General features: G+C 45.7%; 1 protein-coding gene across 1 annotated transcript in view; it reads right to left on the reverse strand.

Moving 5' to 3' along the window:
• Nucleotides 1–2,387: 2,387 nt before the first annotated feature.
• LOC135537412 (syntaxin-8-like) overlaps nt 2,388–26,951 on the reverse strand; it is a 47,286-nt gene continuing 22,722 nt past the window's right edge. Inside the window, exons 7-8 of the mRNA XM_064963583.1 lie at nt 9,694–9,795; nt 2,388–3,273 (exon numbers count right to left, since the gene is read on the reverse strand). Coding sequence (XP_064819655.1) covers nt 3,209–3,273; nt 9,694–9,795 — 167 coding nt within the window. The 3' untranslated portion in view covers nt 2,388–3,208. The remainder of the gene's footprint in view (nt 3,274–9,693; nt 9,796–26,951) is intronic.

Consider the following 26,951-nt stretch of genomic DNA (forward strand, 5'->3'; position numbering starts at 1 on the left):
ATACTGTTCACACAGACCAGTAGTGGGATAGCTAGACTGTTCACACAGACCAGTAGTGGGATAGCTAGACTGTTCACACAGACCAGTAGTGGGATAGCTAGACTGTTCACACAAACCAGTAGTGGGATAGCTAGACTGTTCACACAGACCAGTAGTGGGATATCTAGACTGTTCACACAGACCAGTAGTGGGATAGCTAGACTGTTCACACAGACCAGTAGTGGGATAGCTAGACTGTTCACACAAACCAGTAGTGGGATAGCTAGACTGTTCACACAGACCAGTAGTGGGATATCTAGACTGTTCACACAGACCAGTAGTGGGATAGCTAGACTGTTCACACAGACCAGTAGTGGGATAGCTAGACTGTTCACACAAACCAGTAGTGGGATAGCTAGACTGTTCACACAGACCAGTAGTGGGATAGCTACACTGTTCACACGGACCAGTAGTGGGATAGCTAGATTGTTCACACAGACCAGTAGTGGGATACATATACTGTTCACACAGACCAGTAGTGGGATACCTATACTGTTCACACGGACCAGTAGTGGGATAGCTAGACTGTTCACACAGACCAGTAGTGGGATAGCTAGACTGTTCACACAAACCAGTAGTGGGATAGCTAGACTGTTCACACAGACCACTAGTGGGATAGCTCGACTGTTCATACAGACCAGTAGTGGGATAGCTATACTGTTCACACAGACCAGTAGTGGGATAGCTATACTGTTCACACAGACCAGTGGTGGGAGAGCTAGACTGTTCACACAAACCAGTAGTGGGATAGCTAGACTGTTCACACAGACCAGTAGTGGGATAGCTAGACTGTTCACACAGACCAGTAGTGGGATAGCTAGATTGTTCACACAGACCAGTAGTGGGATACCTATACTGTTCACACAGACCAGTAGTGGGATACCTATACTGTTCACACGGACCAGTAGTGGGATAGCTAGACTGTTCACACGGACCAGTAGTGGGATATCTCGACTGTTCACACAGACCAGTAGTGGGATAGCTAGACTGTTCACACAGACCAGTAGTGGGATAGCTAGACTGTTCACACAGACCAGTAGTGGGATAGCTATACTATTCACACAGACCAGTAGTGGGAGAGCTAGACTGTTCACACAATCCAGTAGTGGGATAGCTAGACTGTTCACACAGACCAGTAGTGGGATAGCTCGACTGTTCACACAGACCAGTAGTGGGATAGCTAGATTGTTCACACAGACCAGTAGTGGGATAGCTAGACTGTTCACACAGACCAGTAGTGGGATAGCTAGACTGTTCACACAGACCAGTAGTGGGATAGCTAGACTGTTCACACAGACCAGTAGTGGGATAGCTAGACTGTTCACACAGACCAGTAGTGGGATAGCTAGACTGTTCACACAGACCAGTAGTGGGATAGCTAGACTGTTCACACAGACCAGTAGTGGGATAGCTAGACTGTTCACACAGACCAGTAGTGGGATAGCTAGACTGTTCACACAGACCAGTAGTGGGATAGCTAGACTGTTCACACAGACCAGTAGTGGGATAGCTAGATTGTTCACACAAACCAGTAGTGGGATAGCTAGACTGTTCACACAGACCAGTAGTGGGATATCTAGACTGTTCACACAGACCAGTAGTGGGATAGCTAGACTGTTCACACAAACCAGTAGTGGGATAGCTAGACTGTTCACACAGACCAGTAGTGGGATATCTAGACTGTTCACACAGAACAGTAGTGGGATAGCTAGACTGTTCACACAGACCAGTAGTGGGATAGCTAGACTGTTCACACAAACCAGTAGTGGGATAGCTAGACTGTTCACACAGACCAGTAGTGGGATAGCTACACTGTTCTCACGGACCAGTAGTGGGATAGCTAGATTGTTCACACAGACCAGTAGTGGGATACATATACTGTTCACACAGACCAGTAGTGGGATACCTATACTGTTCACACGGACCAGTAGTGGGATAGCTAGACTGTTCACACAGACCAGTAGTGGGGTATCTAGACTGTTCACACAGACCAGTAGTGGGATAGCTAGACTGTTCACACAGACCAGTAGTGGGATATCTAGACCGTTCACACAGACCAGTAGTGGGATATCTAGACTGTTCACACATACCAGTAGTGGGATATCTAGACTGTTCACACAGACCAGTAGTGGGATATCTAGACTGTTCACACAGACCAGTCGTGGGATATCTAGACTGTTCACAGGGATTCAAGCATCTCCCAACTTTTTGGAGCATCTGCAAGGCTTTTAAATTGACATAGTGGAAGAACGCAGAGTATGCTATAGATACAGTACATGATCCTTAGTAGATTACCAATATTATATAACACAAATGTCTTTACACCAAGGAGTCCATGGATTGTGCTGTTAACTGTAAATGTTGTTTATTAGAAATGACAAGGTTGCATTAATCTAAACTGATTCACTTTCATGTGACACAGTCAAACGTGTTATTTGTTTTGGCTGGCATTATCCTATAAACATGATCAAATCCCAAGACAAATGATGGCATTAGAACTGCTAGTGGGTAAATATAATAATAATACTTAATATATAGACATGTGAGAGATGATATGTGTGAGTGAATTGCTAAGCTAGCAGAATTAGCAACCCGGAACCCCGGACCTCTCAGCCCACAGACAGTATTAGTAAAGAAAAAGCCCCCCCCCATGGGAGGTCCTACAGTAGGGTCAGTGCTACCCTTTACCCAACCAACACCCACGTAAGAAAATAAAACATTGTTGCTGGTTCCCCATAAGCCAGGGCTCAACTCTCCAAGTGTCAAGGTACAGTAGAAAACAGTACAATGCACCCGGTTTTCATACAAGGGGAAAGGAGAGAGGAAATATAGAGGGAGGGAGGTGGAAGAGCGTGTGTGTGTCATTATTAGTGTATGTGTGTGTTTAACAGGGCACAGGGGTGGTATGTTAGAAGGCTTGGAAGCACTGGGGCCGTATGTATCAAGCGTCTCAGTGTAGGAGTGCTGATCTAGAATCAGGTCTGCCTTGTCTATGTCATTTTATTCATTGGGATATAAAAGGCAAACCTGGTCCTAAATCAGCACGCTTGATACATACCTGCATAAGTGCCTCTGCACCTCGTCTCCCCTCCCTGTAGGCTCTCTACGCAGTCTCAGTGGTCATCCCACGGACGGTGCGACGTCCAAAACGCTCCCCTCAGCCTCTTCGTTAGGTGGGCCACACAGCAACCACCACTATAGCAATGAGCAGGAGAACTATCACCACCAGCATCCCTGAAACAAGAATAGAAACACAAACCGAAGGATAAGTACTGTAGGGGGGGGGGGGGGGAACTCGACAGAAATTCAAACAATCAACAACTTTACAAAGTGTACCTAATGCAGAGTAGTTACAGCACATAGACAGGTACAATACATGCTAGTTACATAGACAGGGAATTCTACACATTGCCTAAATTCTTCTGATCAGGCTAAGCTGGACAGCCACAGACCAAAGGAACAGGTGGTGGAAAAGCAACCAATCAGTAAACTTGAAAAAGGTAGGCTTTGTCTAGTCAGCTCCGACCTTTGGCCCTACCCAATTTTATAAATCCTTGCTGCGCCCCTGTGTTTAGGCTAGTACCCTCATATTACCTGCACATTTTCACCACGATGACGTAATACACGTTTATATGCAATCTAGAACTGTGACAGGTTTTATTGGCACAGATCACGCTGCGGTGGACATGTGTTTCAGATCTGACCTCACTGGAGAGAGAGGGTAATCAATGTTTTTCCACCAATGCTGTGGAGACAGAGAAGACCTGAAAGATTATACTGTAGCTACCTCACACTTAAATCAAAAGCTTTTTACCAAAACAGGACCTGAAAATGATATAGACAGATCAAATTAACGTTTTTATCATGGCCAAGATAATAAAGAAAATATAGAAAAACTATTCAAAAAGTTCAAGACGAACATTTATTATCCAGACTGTAAAATCGATAGTTATTCTGTGTTTGCATATGAGCCGACAACCACCGTTCAATGGGTTTTCCAGTTGTCTCGGCTAGTCTGTTGTCATCTAACCTACAGCTGTTTCAAATCCTGAAACCTTTCTAAGGTGTTGGTAAGAATAAAAGGACTGGTGGATGGCTGGTGTCAAGTGTCATGCCTCTCAACTGGGGTCAGCTTTCATGGCAGCTAGGGGGATTTCTCTCCCAACTTCATGCCACACGTTACAGTAGATATGGAAAACTCCAAGGACACGTTTAGCCACATTTTCCTCTCTCTCGCTCTCTAGTGTTTCTCCTTGAATGGCATCACCATCGGGGGTGAAGTTTTCAAACAACTGCATCCTGGAGAATCTGATGGCTTGATGGCTGTCGACAGTCTCTGGCTGACTCAAGTTGTCCGTGGTTATTTCGCATGCGAGCTGGTATTTCCCCTCCCGGCCTTTTCACTTTTGGTTAACGTTTCTTCCATACCTTGGCTTTCTCGTCGTGCATTCTACTCTGCAGCGTAATTGCAGTCTGGTCCACAGGGAGAGATAGGGGGGAAGATGAACCCAAGCTGAACTAATTGCCTGCGTCGTAGTCAGAGTAGAACTCCTAATCTAGGATCAGCCCCCCATCCCGTCCGTCCGTGGATGATTCTAGATCAGATGCTCTTATGAGACATAGGACTTGGCTAGGAAGCTTGGATGTGGCAGCAGCGAGTCCAAAGGTCTGGATGCCTCGTTAGCTTGGTTGGATGCGACACTTTCTCCTACTTTTAGGATTCCTTAATTGAATACGGTGGTATGGCTACTGCAAGGATACACTACTAAACAGTTCCAAACTGAGGGAAAGATCCCTCAGAGGGAAAGATGTCTCTGTCTGAGTTGAGTGAAGGAGATGCAGGCACAACTTAGTGGCTATGCACATTCACCATACTCTCCATGTAACCAATTAATCCTAGTCCTATTTCCCCTTCTTCTCCTAAGTTTTTATTTCAAACTTTCAATAAAACAGCTCTGTCTGAAGCCTAGCATGCTAGTCTCCGACCTCTCAGAATGATCATTGGTCGAGACAGGACCTCCCCACTTGATAACTTACACATGTGAGCAGAGCCGCAACAACGTAAATGTCAAGTGGGAGCATTCCTCCCAACAGCCCTCATGATGGCTTTTTAAACACCTCACACTTAAGAGAAATATACACACATGCACACACACGCACACACACGCACACACACCCCAGACAATTAACTACACTTCAGTGTGAAGGATATTAAAACAGGATAGTATGCTGTCATCTTTACATTGAGCTCGACTTGACGGAGGGCGTAGGCAGATAAACATTCTGAAGTCAAATTACGTGAGACGTTCATGTACAGTGCCTTGCGAAAGTATTCGGCCCGCTTGAACTTTGCGACCTTTTGCCACATTTCAGGCTTCAAACATAAAGATATAAAACTTTTTTTGTGAAGAATCAACAACAAGTGGGACACAATCATGAAGTGGAACGACATTTATTGGATATTTCAAACTTTTTTAACAAATCAAAAACTGAAAAATTGGGCGTGCAAAATTATTCAGCCCCCTTAAGTTAATACTTTGTAGCGCCACCTTTTGCTGTGATTACAGCTGTAAGTCGCTTGGGGTATGTCTCTATCAGTTTTGCACATCGAGAGACTGAATTTTTTTCCCATTCCTCCTTGCAAAACAGCTCAAGATCAGTGAGGTTGGATGGAGAGCATTTGTGAACAGCAGTTTTTAAAAGGTCGCAAAGTTCAAGGGGGCCGAATACTTTCGCAAGGCACTGTACATCGTTGGGATAATAAAGTCATCTTCTTCTTCGATATGTTCCCTACCACCAAGTCACGTCAGCCCCCAGACACCCAACTAACACTCCCTCCCCTTCTCTTTGGGAAAGTCCCCGTCCCGCTAAGTAACTAAATAAGTTACTCCTGACCCAGTCTCGACGAAGCAATGACAACAATCACATTTGCAGGCCAAATAGATGAGACTACGCTTCGCCATTGAAGCCAAGGGGTCTACAGTGCAGTCAGTGCCCCCCCCCCCCACCCCCAAGAGCTTTAGAGATGGGCAGAGTAAGAAGGATTGGGGTACACCCTTTTTTAGCATTTCCCGACATATCGGTAAGACAAATCCTACTTGGTGGAGAAAAGGAAGGGATGCGGGTGGAATTTGTATTTCTGTCTCTGCCCTTGCCAACACACACACCTCCCCCGTTCGTACCCTTTGCCTATGGTTCATAGCTTTTCGGCCACAAAAGACCGGTCAAATTTGATGTTAACATGGTTTGCGAGGTCACCACTTTTCTAACTGTGAACCTTCAGGTTTGTCACACCACGGTAGATAGTTATCCTCCAGCAATTCCATGGTAATATGAATATATCACTTCAGAACGCGTTGATGACCATCATGTTGAAGTAATATACAGTCAAATGAAAAGCGTTCGCAGAGGAATAACACTTCTCAGAGGGGCAGATCAAATCAGTCGGATGCTTGTGGAGTTTGACAAAGAAGCAGTAAAGCGACGGCTGTTTCAGATCTATTGTTTTACAGCCATCCAATGTTCCACTCTTGCCAGCCAAAAACCAGTGGTAAAGCTGGAGGAAAACATTTGTAAACGTGACAAACCATGACATTCGGGACCTGTTACCCCCTCTAGGTCATGGGATCAACACCGTCATACGTAACAAAACTCTTGGATCTTTCGTTGTTTTAGCACAACCCCAGATTTGAATGGTTTGCTTCAGTATTTTTTCGGTCCAACACTGAAATGAATGCTAGGGCATGGGAGACGAGTAAAAAATGATCATATCGGCATCAAAAGTATTCAAGGTTTACTTAACAGGCTTAAAGGGATTCGGTGAAATTAAGTTACATTTACCTATCCTCAATGACAACCCCTCGAAAGCCCTAACTATTCAGGCCTACTTCAGATGCAAGCCACCTGCGGGATTCGAGTCTGTGAGTATGTGTGTGTGTGTGGGGTTTCCCTCCAGCCTCCGCAGGCCCATGGGATTAGTCCATTGGAGAGAGGGCGAGAGGTCTGCCCCAACGTTGCCTGATGAGACACTTAAACCCTGGGAAACTCACACCACCCTCCTAGGGCCCTTTGGTGCTAAGGGGTCATCTGCCTTTCTAATGCCCCCTACCCCCCTCAAAACCTGTTCACTACCCATTTCCCAGTAAAGGGAAGTGAAATTGAAAAGTAGGCTTTACTTTATTGCATCTTTTAATTGGGCAGCCTTCAACTTTCTCATTTTGCTCAAAGCTTAAACACGGTTTAAAAAGGCTAACCTCAAGTTAGCTTTAAAATCTTTAACGTTTTTCTTGTCACCCATATATCCTGGCGAAATCCACAACCGTGTTGTGGTCTGATTGTGGCTCTTCCCCAATCAACCTCAGCACCGTGAGACTGATGGCTGGAGGACTTGTAATGTGCTCGTGTCTCGACTCTCAGTATGTCTCAACAAGATCCAGGAGGTTTCACAAGCCTGCCCTGAGACCCAGTCCCGTTCCTGCAGGACGGATCCATGGCGGTATGTTAGGCTATATGGGTCCTTCCTCCCTTCAGCGGAGAGATGACCCCTAACCATGTTCAGCCCGTGCTCGTACAGCCTTCAGCTTGCCAACAAAACACAAAAGGTAGGATGGATTTTCCACAGCGTCCTCAGTCACTCATCTCTCTATCCTTGTTTTGTCTCTGGCAGAAGGTCTAAGAGGTTGATTAAAGATTGACACAACTGCAAAAGAAAGCCTCAGGTTCCATCAGTACACGTATAAGAAGATGTGAGTTTGCTGCAGTTAATTCATCTAAATGCTGCAACTCCAAACAGTTAAAATCCCAACAGCAGCAACATCTTATGTTAAATCCTCAAATTAAACACACATCTTAAATCAGGATTCTGCCCCCACTGTGCATAATCTGGGATGTTTCTTCTCTTATGAGATAAAGTATGACAAGTATGCTCGTCTCCTTGTCAAAGCCAGTCTTTCCCACCCATAGAAGAACAGAAGGAAGACATAACACTCAAGCCTGGGCTTTGGACGAGCTGGGTTCCAAAAACAAATAAAGCCCAGGCTCAGGAATTATCAACACACACCCAAGAACAAGAGGAGAAACATGCCAAAAGATGTGTGGCGTGTACTAGTTTCAATTATTTCTTTGCACGAGACAAAGACAAATGTCAAACAAACCAGGAGAAGAGAGGATGGAAAAAGGGGAAATGGAGCGGGTGGGGACACCCTAACTACCCCCCCAGTGCATTGGCACTGTAGAGAAGAGAAGGGATAGGGAGAAAACATTGAGATAGATCGCAGCCAGATATGTGTGTGAGCGGGCGAGTGAGAAAGAGAGAGCGAGAGAGTGAGAGAGAGAGCGAGAGAGAGAGAGAGTGAGAGAGAGAGAGAGAGAGAGAGAGAGAGTGAGTGAGAGAGAGAGAGAGAGAGAGAGAGAGAGAGAGACTGACTCCTGGGTTAGCACAATGTGCCCGGTGACACTAGTTCTGAGATCTTCAAACAAACCTTCCCTGGGTGTCATGGTGACTGGACATAAACGGCATAAACTGTTATATTAGCTGAGCGTTCATCGCATCCCCAGATCTTACGGTTGTATCCCCGCGCCACTGTTCGCCTGTTAGTGGGGGCTCCTGGTGCAACACTGCGACCATCTCCAAGGTGACGGGGACTGGCGTTTACCAGGCAAACATAGCTTGACGACGCCAACAAGCTTTGTCGGACATTCCTGTTCTCGCTGTACGGTAGCTAGCCTAGCGACCTCCCCTCTCTGGCATATCTTTTTCCCAGCAGAGAGAAAGAAGCAGGGTGGCCATTGAGAGAGGAAAGCCGGGCTTTGTAAAGGCTAAAGACCAAAGAGCCGAGTTAAACAAATTAAAGGGGATTGGGGGGGTAATGGTGAGGGAGGGCCCCATTGACACAGCATCACAGCTCCTCTTTAGCTCTGTAAACCACTGAACTCTATCAAAGACTGGTTACAAGAGAGGGTGGTGCTGACTTACTACACTACAGACTGGCTCCCGGGAGTCCTTTGAAAGTGGTACCAAGAAAAGCTTTTTGACTTACTACAGAGTCTGTACTACAGCCTGACTCTTGGAAGCCCCTTTCACAGAGTAAGGGACTGGGGATTGGATATGGGGACCTATGTGGGACTGTTTTCTATAGCAGAGAGTAGTAGATGTGAGAGACAATCCCCACGCCACTGTGTGGTGTTTCGGTGTCATCAATGTCGTTGTTTCTGGTCAATTAAGCAGCATCGAGTCTGCTTCCGGTGGGCACAGCAATGATATCGCTGAATGGACTACGATGGATGGAGCTACTCTTGAGAGAATCCAGCTTCAGATGGTTCTGATAGGAGCTCTTCAACACGATCTTTAACCATCATGAATGACTTACCTGGAGAGTAAAGATTATAGGACCGAGACTCAATATAACACATAACTGAGTGCATTTGGAGTTTGGGTCTGGCTTTCCCATTACTGAAGGTCTATGCTCCCTTTACTAGGCCATTCACAGCACCCTGAACTGTACTGAGGGCTGCAGAAAGAGAAAAAGGGGCCGATGCTTATAAATCTGGATGAGAGACAGACTTATCACAGTTGGGTTAGGAACACAGAGCAGATCAAATGGCCTAACAGACCGCAGCGACCCGGGAGAAGAAAGAGAAAGAAGATGTGCTCACCGCAGGAAGCCGACTTAGTCTCCACCAGCTTAACCCTTCGTGTCTCGTTGCGGATCCGGTCATCCGTCTTGTCCACCAGGTGGGTGAGGTCATCGATGATTGCTAAGAGGGAAAGAGAGAAGTGACAAAGTTAGTTGGAACGATGCTTCAGTTCAATATCAGTTAAAGTACATCTCAAAGACCACAATTTTTTTATATATTTTTTTAAAAGTATGATTCTTTTCAGATTTAAGAGACCCCCAACAGTCCTATACTCTCGGCACTCGCTAATAAAATCACCCTTTATAGAAACGCTATGGACTTGGAAGGAAACAGAGCCTATATAGGTGCTGTCGGCAGCCTCAAACAGCCCTCGAGACAAAAGACAAGAGCGATGGGGGGAATGTGTGAAAGCCCTCTTCTCCCTTTCAAAATCGTTCAGTACTTCCTGAATCAATGCTGGATTTAATCAGTGACTCTACTGTGTTTTAACGGCTGCTCATGGAACAGACGCCAGCCGGGCGCTGCTGCAGTACAGTAGGCCTTCCTGTCATGAAGGCCATCCAGCTGGAGGCCTGCGATTCATAACGACGAGTTGCCATGGTGACACGACAGCCATGGTAGTCCACAACTGCTGGAGACCACCCGAGACCACGACTTAGGTCACTGCCATCCAACACTACAGCGCAGCAAAATCCCAGCAGGCAAAACTGGTTGACATGATTGTAAAACTGGTCATTTAAAAAAGTGGCATTTCAACCAGTTTTGCTCCCTAGGAAATGCAGTGAGCATTTACATATTAAATCGCTTCACTCGCTGCAAGAGACTGTTTTTGTATGACATTGAGTGAACTGTGTTTCAGCGGCGAGAGCCTTTGAAAATGTTCCCACTGCTGTACTTGCTATTCAACTCATAGGCGGAGTAAACCAATTACTCAACAATGAAACACAAACATGAAGAAATATCTGAAGAAATATGAGCGAAAAAGTGTCAAAACAGCATGGCTCATTGATCGAGTGCTACATTAAATTATTTATTGCTAAACAGAATCTAAATGATCCATTTCGTCTTTAGCGTTTGGGGGTACGTCTGTAGCTGTGTGGCACTGGCTCGTCGTTTGTTCAATTCAAGACTCGATGATAGGTCCTCTCCAGTCTCCAGCAAACCTTTAACAGAATTTAAAAAAATGCTAGGGGCACGAACAATGACGTGTTGCGGACTTAGATTTTTTTTTAAACTACCTGAGGCTGAGGAGAAAAAGACCAACTGAACGGACAGAAACTGTTCACATATTTACCCGATTTGGCAAGTTGGAGTTTTTTCAGGAAAGGAAAGCAAGTCTTTCACCTACAGGTCCTCCTTTGGCTGCCAACTCAAACAAGCTGCTTTCTTATTTCCAGGAAACTACCTGTTTTCTGATGTCTGAGACAGACATACATGTCTCAGAGAGGGTTTTCAAGCAAGTTACAAAATTACTCCAATATAATTTGCATCCGTCCTGCGTAACATCAACTAGGCTAAATAATGAAATTCTCACGAGTGAGTTCGAAGGTCATAATCAGACTATTCTTATCTCTAGGTAAGTTCTCTTTCCTAGTTTCGAGACGCCCCTTCGCCAGTGAGAAAACATGCTTCGGTAAGTGGAGTCATCAGTGGTTGACTGAACCTGCTTTCGGCCCAACTCAGATAATTAAGTTGGGGATAATTTGGGTGAGGCGGGTCAGGCAGAGTAAGTTTTAAAGGGGCAAAGTGCGGAGCAGAGAGGAAAGGGGCGACGGAGAGACGTGAGAGGGCCATGTGTAAAACATCTCCTGGGACATCCACCTCATCCTAGCATGAGGCAACAATTTATGAGCAGCGAAAAAGAGAGAAAGAAACAAAGAGACGGTCCTACAAGTTCGACCAGCTACCCCTTGGGATAGGTACGCAAAAAAATGAAAAATACACAACGAACGAACCGACTCGCTTTCCCTCTTCGCATGCCGCACTCCAGAGACATAATTCCCAATTTCCTAATGTAGCACGTTGCTCCGATACATGACAGCTGCTCTCCATGGCTCGGACTGGGCCTATCAGCCACACCACAATGCAGGCCCTGTTCCAAAACGAAGGTTGTTTATTTTAAATGCTATTACACTGGATAAACCTCCAAACCCACAGTGTGGGAGAGAGCACAGAGTCATAGGCTCATACTCACATAGTAATGTCATCCGGTGCACTGTAAGTGATGGCTTGCAACCCCCCCCCTTCACATTGGTAAGTAGAGGAAGCCATCTTTCTAAACTCTGAGCAGGCACCTAACGCTAGCATCAGAAACAGTGGAACGTGTGCTGAGGTCTGCAATCACTGCAATCACAATCATTTTTCCCCCTAAGGGGTGGATCAGCTTAATATTGCGTAAAGATAGTTGCTTCCATCAATGTAATTGTCTGCATCATTTCCAGTCCCCCGTATATTTTTGGGGTAAATATATATATCCATATACATACACGCATGCATACATATACACACACATACCCATATAGACAAACATACTTTTTTTAGAATATTCCTTTATTATTCTCCGCAAACCCCACTCCCCCGATTGGAGTAAACCAATAAACACTTAGGCTTCTACCTTCAGTTTATATATCTTATACACATTTTACAGACACAATCTATTTCACAATAGTTATATTTTGTTTGTTTTTAGTCCTTCCTCTATTTCTGACGTCCATCCAGTTTGATGTATATGTGTAACTGTGCTATTTCACAAAGGTTCTGAACCGATATACATTTTCCAGACCCCGTATGTTTTACATTGGTTATCTTGTTATTAGTCCCACCCTTCAGCTCCATTCAACCCCTCCCATCTATCTCTCAACATCATCCATTTTGGATTTCTACTTGCCATATATTTTTCAACTGTGCAGTGATGCTTCATAAAAGTATTGAACCTTTCTATTCTCTTAGCTTATACAAATTGTAAATTAAAAATACATTTTTTTGCTAAAATAATTATTATATTATTGATTGATTGACTATGGCTTTTCAAATCACCCAGTATTGCTGTCTGCAGCGTTAGTTCCAGGCAAATGTTGTAATTCTTCAGCCATACCTGGACCTGTGACCAAAAACGAGCTACATATGGACAATACCAAAATAAATTATCTAATGACTCTACCTCCTCGCAGCAGAATCTGCAGAGCTGGGAAGATTGTATCCCCCATATATATAACATTCTATTGGTTGCAAGAATTTTGTATAGTAAATTAAATTGAAAAATTCAAAGTTTTGAATCCGGCGTTGTTTTGCGTATCAATTCATAAACCATGTGCCATGGAATGGGTACATCGAAAATCTCTTCCCAACTATTTTATCCCACACCCCCTTACTAAACCCCCTCTCCCCTCGGTCGTCAAGGACAAACAATGGCAAACACGCTGGTCGAACAGAGCCTTTTGTCGATGTCAGTGATGAGGCTCTCTTTAGAATAAGCCCACAGTCAAGGCGAGGCATTATTGCTAAGATTCTGCTTAGACAGTATCTCAATTTGAGAATTCAGGAGTACCACTTCAGAGACAGAAAACACACAGTCACACAGAAGCTTCTGAACTTAAATGAGAAGAAAGTTGGCGAGACACAGCGGTTTGTGTCTAGTTACCATTCAGTGTGCAGCACATCAACAAGTTGAATGAATGGATTTCTCCACCCACACATCCCCACAGACACAAACCAATGTGAAAGCCCAATCTAAAACAGCAATCGAAAGTTGACGGAAAAACTCTAATCAAAGACTTTAAAAAATGCAGATTAATGGGCAACGAGCCATCGATTTTCCACCTTTTTGAAATGAAGGGACAAGTGATTGCAAGTCAAAGGAATTGGTAAAAACAAACAAGAATAGTTTCCTTCACAATTAAGACAACTTCGGTGTTCTTCCTTCCCTGAGGAAAGAGACATGAATCTATCAACGTCATAATATTCACAAGTAACTAACTACACTTTTCTTAATTAACCTATGCAAACATATTTATGTTTGACTCCAACATTCCCTAAGAAAATGCAGGAGGCAATTAGCAAGTTCTTAATGGATACCGACTGTTCCCATTGTCACCTCATTTGTTTAGCTAACAACACAATTAAAAACTCCAGGCGCAGTCGCTCGGGGGAAAGACCGGGTGGGTGGGTGGTTGTTTGGCAGCCAAAAGACAGAGACAGCAGTGCTGTTGAGATTACACGGATGTGTCAACTGACAGGCCAAGTTCACAGCTCAGGAAAGAAAAAAAAAGAAGACACCTTCCTTCCCAAACAGCAAAATAAACAGCGTAATCCTGTCTCTTCCAGAAGGGAACACGCCATTGTCACCTTGCTTCCCTCTCTTTCTATAGCTCTATCTCTCTCAACTATATGCAAAGAAGGGAAAGCACCCTCGCATGAGTTTGTTTTCAGGTTGTATCATTTCCCTAGTCTTCTCTGGTCTTTGTCCTGTGTACAGGTTGCAGAGGAGGAAAGGTGTAGGCCTGCCCACGAGTGATGTCATTTGACACAGCAATTCCCCAACCACACTGGTGCATCGTAGGACACCTCCGACCACATTCTTCTGACGAAACATGACGCCGCCGAAGGCTCTGGAAAACAGATGTTGTTCTGCAATGACGTCACTCACATCTTTACTTTCTCCTCCGCGGCAGACTACACTGCGCCCTCTCAGAGTCCCATCATTTCCCGTCCAAGACAATTACGCTGCTTCTCTAAACAACGTTCCTGATTGCCTTTAGATCCAATGCCAGCTTCCTGTCTCAAGACACAATAGTTAACAGGTTCATTTCCATCCCTGTTGGATGGTCATCTGGATGGAGAGACTGAGAGACTTCCTCTCCTCTGCACATAGGGAACAGTGAGTTCTAGGATGAAGGCCTTAGTTTCAGTATTGGACGGCCAATTGTTTTGGGAGACCAAAGAAGCAGAAATCCCTTTGAGGAATAGTGTTTGTCATGGACAATGTTCTCCTTCCGTGTCCTATCACTGGCTCTGGCAATGACATTTTCCTCTCAGACGACACAGAGCAGAAGACTCACATCATTCTCCATTTCCTTGTCTTGCGTCTCAAATCATGTCTCACGCCTGCAAACAAACATTGGAGGATTGGAGGATATGATCTCAGGGTCCAACATTACCGGTTCTTGCTCATCCAGATCCAAGAGCCAACTTTATTACACAACTGTGAGCAGAGCAATACTTATGGTCCGGTACTAACAGAAGCAAGGAGGCCATTCGGGACCAAAGGAGGAGAGCTGGGGCCTTGGTGCCAGTTACGAAATGGAATGGAGTTTGTCAAGGGGCAGGAAGTGCAACTGAGTGAAGCAATGGTTCAGGTACTGGGGTCTGTCAACGCAGCATCCTGGGAGGGATTTCCCAGTCTCACCCCCCACAGGATGTGGTGTTGGGCCATGAGCCAATAGGCATCCAGTACCACCAACAGGAGCTGTCACGGCAGAGTGTGTAGAAGAGGCAAAGCAGCAGCAGTCCTTTGCCCCGAGTGTCTGTCTGCCCCCCACCCCCCACCCCACCCAGATGAATGAGAGAGAACTTACTCCCTTCCCCAACCATCGTCATATCCCTCCAAACACCCAAGTTGCGGACTTATTTGTACTGGGTTTGCTGTTGCGGCTTTGGGGCACCATTCTAAACAGTGACACTCCACTGGCTCCAGGACATGCTGTATTAACTGTGTGTGTTATTGTAGGATGCCTTCCCAATCCGATGGCCTGGGAGCGCAAACACACACACACACACACACACAGGCGCACACACACACACACACACACACACACACACAGAAAGAGAGAGAGAGAGAGAGAGAGAGAGAGAGAGAGAGAGAGAGAGAGAGAGATCGAGATCGAGAGATGCTTATTTTTCAAACACAAACAGACTCGTCAGGCACTCATCTCGTTGCACTTACCCGAGTGATTTCTCCTGAGGATACGACAGACAGAGCGCTCCACTTTACACTGGGCCCCTGTAGCTAGTTACCCACCACGACTGTTACCAATTGGCCCCAATGTAGAGAGAAGAGGTTTCTGGTTGCCAAGCAAAACACAACACTCAGTCGTTACTGGAACTTCACTTGGCACATCGTGTACGCAGCACTCCGCGTGGATAATACACTGTAGGGCCGCCGCAATTACACTATTTACAACAACTTGCGCCTTTCCATCAAAGTTTTTGTCCTCTTTTTCTTCTTAAACTTTCCCGCCCCGATGCGCATTGTAAACAAGTGAGGATTAGTAAGGGCTGCACTCACAGGTCTGAGCTTTCTGACTTTATAAACTGACAGCGAAACCCAGAGAGAGCAACGCTGAGCTGGGGCCAATGAAAAAAACTCAAACGAGCCATTTTGGTTTCAATAAGAAGGACTTGGGTAAAGAAACAGTGCAGAACATGTGTTTTGGCCAGTCTGACATGTGGGAAGTAGAAGAAATAAACAACGCCACTTTCTTGTCCTAACAACCATCTAGCGTAGCTAGTAAAAAAAAAAGAGCTGTCCGTTTATTTGTTCATAATGGAGTGTCTATTGAGGTTTTACAAGAGTACTTGCCGATGGCCAGTTAATGCCATGATTTCTGAAGTGGATCCAAAACCAACATCATGCCTCAAGACACGTTTATTCATGATGAAAAAATGTGACCACAAAAATAACAAAATCAACAATAATAAAAAATAAACACTACATTTGGCCTGTTAGCGTTGCTTGTCCAATGAATCTGATTTATAAATGGTTTGTAAAGCCTCTAAGGCTCTTAGAAGCTGAAAAGTAAGTGTAGAATGGACAGCTTACGAGAGGGGATCGATTGGCCTCAAACCAAGGCATTGACAAATGGCACCTTAGGCCCCCATGAAATAGCCTTGCCATGGGGTCAGAAATGTGTGTGAGTGTGTGTGTGTGTGTGTGTGTGTGTGTGTGTGTATGTCTTCCTCCTGTGTGTGTCAGTCATTGTCTGTAAGCAATAACACACTCGCCAGGAGCTTTTTGGAGCTGAAGCATCTCCATGCGTTTCCTCCCAGCATCTGGTCTTCTGAAGTGCCTCAGCACATGTGCATAGATTAGTCTCACCACAGGGTTGGAATTGCCCCTGCCTCCATGAATCCACAGCCCTCCACCGAGCACGACGGGGTCCCGTGCCATTTACCCAGAAGATTCGCCGTCAGTCTTCACGCGGACACCCAAAATGGAGGTCAGGTTGACGGATGACTCTGTTTAAGGTGGAACCTCCACTAGAAAGAATGCACTTGAAAGAGAAGCCATAGACATCCCCACCCCTGAGCCTTTCACTTTGACGGGGGCAGTCCTATCCCGCCGCTGTGCCCTTGCTTTGACGAAATACAGTTGATTTGGAGTCCGACTGGTGTTAGCGAAACAGGAAGTCAGGTGAATTACGGCAGTGGTTCTCAAACCTCTCCTCGGGGACCCTCAGCCATTTCACAATTTTGCCGTAGCCCTGAATTAGCTCACCTGACTCGCTTAGTCAAGAGCTTGATGAATAGTCAACAAGTTGAATCACGTGTTCTAGCTCTGGATTAGATTAAATACATTGAATGGCTGATGGGTCCCCGGGGAGAGGTTTGAGAACCACTGGATTAGGGAGTCCAGCAAAGGGCCGTAAATAGGACTGCCTGGTTTAACCACATTGTAGAAGGACAAGGTGAGGGGCTTATGACCACTTGGAAAGACTATGTCTGTCATGCTGTACGATCATGTCATTCTGCTGGGGTTCTCTGGGGGTGAATCCATCAAATAACTCGCTTTCCAATGGAACGTGCAAATCCGAACCATTTCGAGAGTGAAAATGCATTGAGCATTTTCTTCTGTCAGGTAAACGTCAACCCTCCCGTGCCGAACGTCAATGTTCTTGGAGCCTCATGGAAGTTCTTGGAAATCATCTCAAGGGACATAAAAATTCAATTAATGCCTCTTTAAAAAGAGAAGAAACCCAAAGCGCAGGTCAGGGACACAGAGGAACGTAGTATACTGGCCGGTTGCCAGGTTCTCAGAACCAAACCTAGGTCTTTCATACCCACCAGGCCGCAGCCATTCAGGATATTGCTTCAGAGGGTTGCCAGATTCCAGATTGATCCAGCAGCTCCCCAGCATGGCCAGGTGCCACTGAACAATGAGAGTGTGATGAGCATGAGGGTGCCAGCAGAAAAACGTCAGAGGAGCACGGGACCCATGATGGGCACGGACCCACAAAAACCACACTTCCTTACCAAGACCTTGGAGGAGGAGGTGGTAACACATTGAAATGGGGGAACATTTCACTTGTGCCTCCAATTGACTCAGTTTAGAGCAAGGTGCTAGGAACACCAGGATTGTGGGTTTCCACAAGGGCCACATCAACTAAGAATTGGTTGACCGTTCTGTAAATCGTTTTGCATACAAGTGCCGGCTAAACGACCATGCTATTATCGTTATTAGGGAAAAGCGGAACAGTACAACTGCGTCTGTGCCCTCTGGACCGGTTTCAGACACAGACGCAGTAAGCATTAGGTTGTTTCCAGGATCTAGCTGGCCTGGCACAGCGGTACTGTAAAAACACCCTGTAGGTATTGTCAATGTAAACACCACCCGCGGAGACTATGATTCTCACCAACAAAACAAATCTGGACTAAGTTATACTGCACCCCTGTGGAGCTGAGCGGAGCTGAGCGGAGCTGAGCGGAGCGTCCCAGCAGTACGCCGAGTCTGTCTAACTGACTGCTAAGAGTTATAGTGGGACTTTGATGTGCAGACAGGGCCCGTTTAACCCGGAACACACACACACACACACACACATTCTGCCATTACCCTTGTCTGGGTCCAGAGTGACGATTCACCATCCATAATAATGCCAAGTCCATTGACAGTGGAGAAGGAGAAGGAAAGATGTGTCTCAAACAGAAAACTATGATAGAGACGTTTTATTATGGAAAACCGATTCCACCGCCAGCTGTTGTTTAGCCACTCGGAGTACAGGAATGTGTAACAAGAGACAGTTTTGGTATTGAGTATTAAAAAAACGCTTTGCATGCTGGGCTTCCTTTAGCATCATTGCCCTTTAGAATGGTTCCTTACATGTCCCAGGGCTCCGAGTCCCTTTAAGTTACCACAGTGCATCTGAAATCTGCTGCTGATCTATGCTGTGAACTGGGTTCAAAGTTTTGATTGGATCAGAAGTCCATAACACCTCTGATAGGGGTGATATCATTGGCTTGTAAAAGTTCCATAGCACTTCATACAAAGACTAAAATAACAGCAAGTAGGTGAAATAATAAAGTCACCTTCAAACATACACAACATGTTATTTTCCCTTCTGAAAGCTTCCCTGGAGCTGTCTTTATTTATAACTGTATATTACTTTCATTTATGATACCATTATAAACTGTGGGTTAGAGAGAGAGAGAGAGAGAGAGGTAGGCGGGCAGGCAGGCAGCGAGAGATAGTGAGAGAGTGAGAGAGAGAGAGTGAGCGAGACAGACAGAGAGTGAGAGAGACAGAGAGAGAGTGAGAGGGACAGACAGAGAGAGAGAGTGAGCGAGAGAGACAGAGAGAGAGTGAGCAAGAGAGACAGAGAGAGAGAGTGAGCGAGAGAGACAGAGAGAGGGAGTGAGCGAGACAGACAGAGAGCGAGAGAGAGAGAGAGAGAGAGAGTGAGGGAGAGAGTGAGGGAGAGAGTGAGCGAGACAGACAGACAGACAGACAGAGAGAGAGAGGTGGAGATACTATTGTGGTAAAAGTCCCTCTATTAAAATGCTTAAAACCCACAAACTTGGGCCGTGGCAGGACTATGTGTGGTTGTAGCTCACGCCAGAATAAATGTTTGGGTACAGTGTTCCTGAAAAACATCCATACAGGAAGAATACCCCCCCCCCCTCCCCACGTAGCTTCTGGACACCAAGGAAGGTATTTCACCACCCAAACACACACCAATACATTCTGCAATCATGCACACACACAAACGGATTCACGCACATACGGACAAGTGCTCACACACACACTGTTGTGAGAAACAGACAGGCGCGTACACACACGCTCATGTACTTAACATACATAAGCGCAACCTATCTAAATGCCATCACAACGTATATAGGAAATCTAAGTGAAAAGAAGAGGGGTTTAGGGGAATATTATGTTGCAATCGTCTCCACAGCTGCGAGTGCAGATGCTGTATAATTACAGAATGCCCTCACCGCAGATGAGGAACATGAGTAGGTGGTGATCGCTTACAGATAGGGAAACCACCTCTAAAGTAAAAAAACAAATTAACAAACTTTAATTGACATTTACGACTTTCCCTCCTCCCAAAACCTCCCTTCAAATCCACAACTCAGTCCCCACAAAACCTCCCATTTCATCATCAGAACCGTCTCAGCTGTAGTCTACTCTACTGCCCACTGGTGGCGATGTTGCTGAATTACAGCGCATTGTACCGCACAGGGCAGCAGCCAAGCAGCACACTGACCAGACAGTCAGTATCCTCAACGCACTGACGTGGATGTGTGGTTACATGTTCTTGCCGTTGTGTTCAAGACACCTCTGTATAGATAAAATACGGTTATGTTGTGAATGAAAGGTCAAAAAAGTAGTGTGTACAAAGGCTGATGTTCCTTCATATATGGCCTCAGCTGGCAGAGAGCCATAGAAACAGAAGCTGCCATAGGGAGGGAGCGGTAAGATGAAACACCGGCGTGCCCTGTGATGTCGAGATCTGTATCTGTCTGGACTCTGTCCTCCAGCCAGTATCAGCTCCCATCCACACGCCAGTCAGTGCACGAACCCCCTAGAAAGACTATTCTCGATCATTCACCTTGTGTCTACTGTACTTCACCCTGACAACAGAACACAGACAGGTAGGTACAGTAACACAGTAGGTCTCCTTTGCTCTTCCGCAACATTTCACTTTGTGTCTTTTAAAACAAACACTTTGTTGTCGTGGATCCTAGCACAATATACACCGAGTGTATAAAACATTAGGAACACCTTCCTAATATTAAGTCGCACCACATTTAGCCCTCAGAACAGCCTCAATTCGTTGGAGCATGGACTCTACAAGGCGTCGAAAGTGTTCCACAGGGATGCTGGCCCATGTTGACTCCAATGCTTCCAAAGGTTGTGTCAAGTTGGCTGGATGTCCTTTGGGTGGTGGGCCATTCTTGATACACACCCAGCAGCGTTGCAGTGCTTGACACAAACCAGTGCGCCTGGCAGCTACTACCATACTCTGTTCAAAGGCACTTAAATCTTTTGTCTTGCCCATTCACCATCTAAATGGCACACATAGCCAATCCGTGTCTCAATTGTCTCAAGGCTTAAAAACCCCTTCATTAACATGTCTCCTACACCTTCATCTACACTGATTGAAGTGGATCTATTAAGTGACATCAATAAGGGATCATAGCTTTCACCTGGATTCACCTGGTCCGTCTATGTCACGGAAAGAGCAGGTGTTCCTAATATGTTGTACACTGTGTATTATTACTGTTTACTTTGTGGGAATTCTGCCTTTCTCTCATTACGTAGGCCTCTCATGACGTAGGCCTCTCATGACGTAGGCCTCTCATGACGTAGGCCTCTCATGACGTAGGCCTCTCATGACGTAGGCCTCTCATGACGTAGGCCTTACACAGCCTGGTTGGAAAACGGAACAGCAGCCACCTAGATTCAAATTTGAACAGTACTAAGCCAAAACCATAACAGATGAGAAAAATATGATGATTGGCTCGATCAAAAGGACTTGGTTGTTCATCTGAGCGTAGGCGATCTGAGAGAGACAACACAGAGAGCGAACCTTCAACGTTCAACGAAACGAGGCTAAACGAGCTCATTTGTGAGGCCAAACTGCTTTTGAAGCTCGCCGTACTATTACAGGGAGGGAGCCGTGAAGATGACTTCAATCAAACCTTCTACTCCATGTGTTTATCTTGTGGATTTCACACATAGAACAACAGATCAAATAGAGTGGACAGAAACAGGATTTCCTCTTTTGAAGCATTTCAAAAGCCTTATCTTGGAAACAAGGTCAGATAGGTGATACTCATCCGCCGCGGTTTCAAATAATCATATTATGATTCAAGCCTTTGAGCTGCTCTTTCAGTCTCTGATTGAGATCGGTTGTCTCTGCGCAGACTTGAGGGTTACATGATCGCCATTGGTCAAACCATGGTGTGAACTCAGATGAGTAATCTTCACGGGTGATGTCAGACACTTGTGGCAAAGGGCTGGAACAGAAGAGGGGACTCACACGACTACAGTGTTCTAGGATTACAGTCCGGCAATATGAGATGGACTTAATATCAAGCAATATTGTCTATTGACAATTAGACAAATGCCATTTAAAATGTGCTTATTAAGGTGTCTTTACAGATATGAATAAACAATTCCACCATCCCCAACAATTCCACAATTCCATGTAAAACATGTGTGCGCTGCATTTTCAACAGCCTAAAGAGGCGTGCCCCCCCCGTCCCCGTATCACATCCTCTACATTTTCACTTATGGAACGACGCCCTTCAAAAGCTCACCAAAGGCTTTGAGACGCTAATGAAGCATTACCTAATTCAAACATGAAGCCTCCCTCTCTTTTCCTAGCTCCGTCTCACCGCTTCTCTGCATCAGCTGTGATGAATGACTTCTAATGAGTCCCTGCTGCGTTGTTCAACTGGCTGCTTCTTCCAAAGCCCCCCCCACCCCCCACCCTCTCACTCCCCCTTCTTCTCTCTGTGGATGAAATCATTGGAAAACGACCCGTCTCTAGGCTGCCTCGTTTCAATGCCACTGCACAGTGTTTCTAAGCCTATGCTTAGCACCGAGTTCGATTTTACTGTGTGAAATGTACCCAACCCCAACCCTCCACAGGTAGCTTGTGCCTCCCCTCAGACACCCTGACACACTCATATGAACCGGTCCTATTCATAACCCGAGTGTGAACACATGCCCCGTATATTCCATGTGTGTGGAATGTTAAAAAGTAACAGCGGTGAATATTCTCTCTATTAAAAAGGAGAGTAGATGAAGGTCTCTGCTCTTTAGCCGAAATGGGAACCACCTGCTGGACTGAGGTGGCGGGTAGGCCTAAGCCCTTCCACTCGATATATGGGGTGACCCACTTTACCTCCAGACGGGTGGCGAAGAAAAGGCGGTACTTTAAATACATTTACTCCACCGAGACCCCGGCGGGTTCCAAACCGTTGGATGTGGCTTCCAAACCGGAGTCGTTAGTGATTAAGTAAACAGAGTGGGAGATTTGTTCTCGCCGTCACTCACGTTAGCCAATGAGGCCCGGCAGAGCCAAGCGAGAGCTGAGCCAGGGCCAAAGTAACATTCAATTGCAGGGAATCCTTTGCCCTCCACCAAAAGGGAAAGCGCCAGATGAAATTGCAACCTCACCACATGGCAAATGCACTTTCCTGAATGAATGATGAAGCCCTCCTGGGGAATATTACAGAGCGATATTAAGACGTTAAGGCCAGTTTGGCGTTAAATTGTACACATACCACTGTGGTGAGGTAACACTCCTTGAAAAGTTAAAAAACTTTTTTTTTTTTAAGTAATAGCAGTGACACGGGTATGTGAACGAAGGTACGGTCACAGCATAGAGTTAACCCTTTAGCTTCTGAGGAGGAGCTAGTGAGGTCGGTGCTGTCAAGGCACCTGAAGAGAAGTTCTGGGTCAAACACAGGGAGGTCGATCGATCCTGGAATTCAGTCGAATCCACACACACACACACACACACACGAATCCACGCAAACACCCAAAACGGTGAAAATGCTAGCTTTAAGTGAAGGAGAAGTGACAAAACATGTTTTACCTCAGTGCAAGCTCAACCATCTGATTGACGTTTGGAAAGGAACAAGACAAATGCACAATATTGGAGTGTGTTGCGCAGTCTAACAGCGGCCATTTTAAAACCTTAACACCAGCTAAGACCATTTAATGTCATCTAAGTCACTTTAAAGAGGCAGATTACTCAAAGACACGGTAATGAAAACCAAAAGTTTGTTTCCAAGCATTGTCTCATTCTAAAACAATCAAGTAGTTAAGATGGGGGGGGGGGTGAGCCTGCTGGTGAAATCATAGTTTACTTCGCTTACATGGAGTTTTTACTGCTTATTACTGCTTATTTTTACTGCGTATTAGTTTGTGGTTTTCCAAGGGACAAAATACACAATTAATAGTTTGCGAATGAGCATGTCCCTGCCAGGCAATCTGGATGTGGTTGTTGTGAGTGGAGCACCAAGGAGCCTCTCCCACTGACTCGCTGGGCCCAGGACAGGGCTATGAGCTAGGGGACATCTGGAGGTGATCTGGGGCCTCGCTGAGAAACAGACGAGGTGCAGATGAGCTGGAGCCGGGCGACACTTCGGTCTCTGACACCCTGCCCTGGGCTGCTGCTGTGGGGTGGTGAGTTGTCTCCATCAAAGAGAAAAAGTATGTTTGTGTGTGTATGTGTGTGTGTGTTGAGTGCGCCCGCCTACGTGTGCGTCAGACCAACGTGTTGGACCAGAGAGCTTCTTCCTCAGACTCCACTTTCACCCACGCCGGTGGTCGGACCCCACTGGTTGATAAGTAACTCGATGAGTGACTCTTTATACCAGAGTATGAGACGGAGAGGCAGCCAGCTAATCTTCACATCCCCTTTAAATCATTCAAAGACGATCGATCATCAAACGCACTCATCCCTTTAAGACCAATAACATACCCACAGTGAGGACAGTTGTCAGCTAGCAGTCTTTTTAATTGCTGACAAAAGGGTCAGGAGGAAAGTTGGCACTTGTAATTGTTTATTCGAGGATGCTGTGGATGTGATATTGCACATGCTGTGCTTAATGGGCGATATACGTAGGGTTGAATTGTCTTGGGTTGAGTTTTTTATTCAGCTATTCCAAGCACAATTAGCCGTGGACAGGCTTTGCCGCTCGCTTTAAAAGCAGACTCAGGGTCATTCGATCCATATGGCTCTATATCACTGGCAATCCCTTAGCCAATGAGAACAGACGACCAACAAAATGGGGAAAGAAAGAAAGAAATACATGAACAAGGGCTTTTTATTCCGCCTCTTCTTTCAAAGCTGTTCACTCTCTGGTGGTGAAGCGAGCTAAACAAGGCCACATTCAAATCGAGCTAATTTTGTTAAAAGGGTAAATGATCATTAAAGCTCAATTAGGGTTAACCGCATTGCAATGCATTGCCATTCCTCAGTGTTTTGAAAACAGCTCGCTTTTAATCTGTCATCTCGTTCATATTCCACTGCAAATGATTGTTTAGTATACTTCTTATACACATATGCCACTATCGCTCATGTTTGAGATTGTGCCAGACCCTGTAATATAACATTCACACTGCCCTCAGCGCACTGACATTATTGGTGCAAAAGAGAGAGAAAAGACTGGGTTGGAAAAAGAAATAGGCTTTTCCTAAATAATTCTATTTACTTTCCGTACAGTTGTCCTAACATGACAAAGAATGTGTGAAGAGGTGTTAAATCTCCCTCTCCTGGTCGTGCCTCGCCCTCTCCGTCACATAGTTGGCACACCCATAGACCACTCCTCTTTTCTGGCGTCTGGGAATTCCTGCCAGTTGCCTTTTAATGTGGGTCTCATTTCTGCTGCTAGTGTGTGTGAGTGTGTGTGTTGGTGTGTGTGTGTGTGTGTGTGTGTGTGTGTGTGTGTGTGTGTGTGTGTGTGTGTGTGTGTGTGTGTGTGTGTGTGTGTGTGTGTGTGTGTGTGTGTGTGTGTGTGTGTGTGTGTGTGTTGGTGTGTGTGTGTGTGTGTGTGTGAGTGTGTGTGTGTGTGTGTGTTGGTGTGTGTGTGTGTGTGAGTGTGTGTGTGTGTGTTGGTGTGTGCGTGTGTGAGTGTGTGTGTGTGTGTGTGTGTGTGTTGGTGTATGTTGGTGTGTGTGTGTGAGTGTGTGTGTGTGTGTGTGTGTTGGTGTGTGTTGGTGTGTGTGTGTGTGTTGGTGTGTGTGTGTGTGTGTTGGTGTGAGTGTGTGTGTGTGTGTGTGTGTGTTGGTGTGTGTGTGTGTGTGTGTGTGTGTGTGTGTGTGTGTGTGTGTGTGTGTGTGTGTGTGTGTGTGTGTGTGTGTGTGTGTGTGTTGGTGTGTGTGTTGGTGTGTGTGTGTGTGTGTGTGTGAGTGTGTGTGTGTGTGAGTGTGTGTGTGTGTGTTGGTGTGTGTGTGTGTTGGTGTGTGTGTGTGTGTGTGTGTGAGTGTGTGTGTGTGAGTGTGAGTGTGTGTGTGTGTGTGTGTATGTGTGTGCATGTGTGTGTGTGTGCATGTGTGTGTGTGTGCATGTGTGTGTGTTACTAACGACTGTCATGAGCGGAGCACCATATTCGTTCCAGATGTACAGCAGCTAATCAAAGCCAAGATCCACCGAGCAAGACAGCGGCCTGGACTGACGGCGGGAATACCTCCTACATGCTTTATGGCATCTATAAAAACAAAACATTTAAATACAATAAATCGGAGAATTCTCTCTCTCTCTCTCTCGCTCCCTCCTCTTTCTCGCTCTCAGACAAAAACTACAGCTTTTATCGAGGTCTCCGAGCTGCGACAGTATTTAAATGGTTAACAGTAGACTGCCACGTGCACAGGGAAAACAAGTTGTTTAGCCTCGACCACAATACAGATCTACACAGAGATTGTCTGTGTATTCTTGGTCTGCTGTTTCAGAGCCCAAACTGCATATGAATCATGGGACGTGCCTGAGATGAGAGGAACGGCAATACTGTGTCACCCAAAACACAAACTATTCCAACGTGTATAACACGTGGGAAAGCCCCGAGCGATGCCAGGTATACCCCCTTTTCCCCCAGTGTCGCTATATAATACTGTTGAATGTGTGACTGGAGAATCAGCCTATTGGCACTTCTCCAGTTCAGCCACGTAAATAAACATTAGACACTCATTTAGGTATATGGCCTTTCTTCCCAAACCACCATTGGCAGAGGAGTCCATGCATTGGGATAACATCTCTTTAAATCACTCAATGGTTGAGGTAGTACTACACAAGCCTGGTCTCAGATCTGTCCGTGCTATCATGTGCGGTCGCGCCAATGACCACAGGAGTTGGCAAGACGGCACAAACAGATCTGAGACCAAGCTAAGGTACTACTACACAACCTGAAGAAGTTCCAGAGTTCCAAACTTGGACTTCCATTAAAAGGATATGACTTAATCAATCCTGACTGTTGCGTTGAATTGTACTCTTTAATAGATGAATGGCAGTTTGCAGCATAGCTCTCTCCTCTCTCCTCCAGCTGGA

The sequence above is a fragment of the Oncorhynchus masou genome, chromosome 5 (assembly GCF_036934945.1).
Source record: "Oncorhynchus masou masou isolate Uvic2021 chromosome 5, UVic_Omas_1.1, whole genome shotgun sequence".
Lineage (NCBI taxonomy): Eukaryota > Metazoa > Chordata > Actinopteri > Salmoniformes > Salmonidae > Oncorhynchus > Oncorhynchus masou.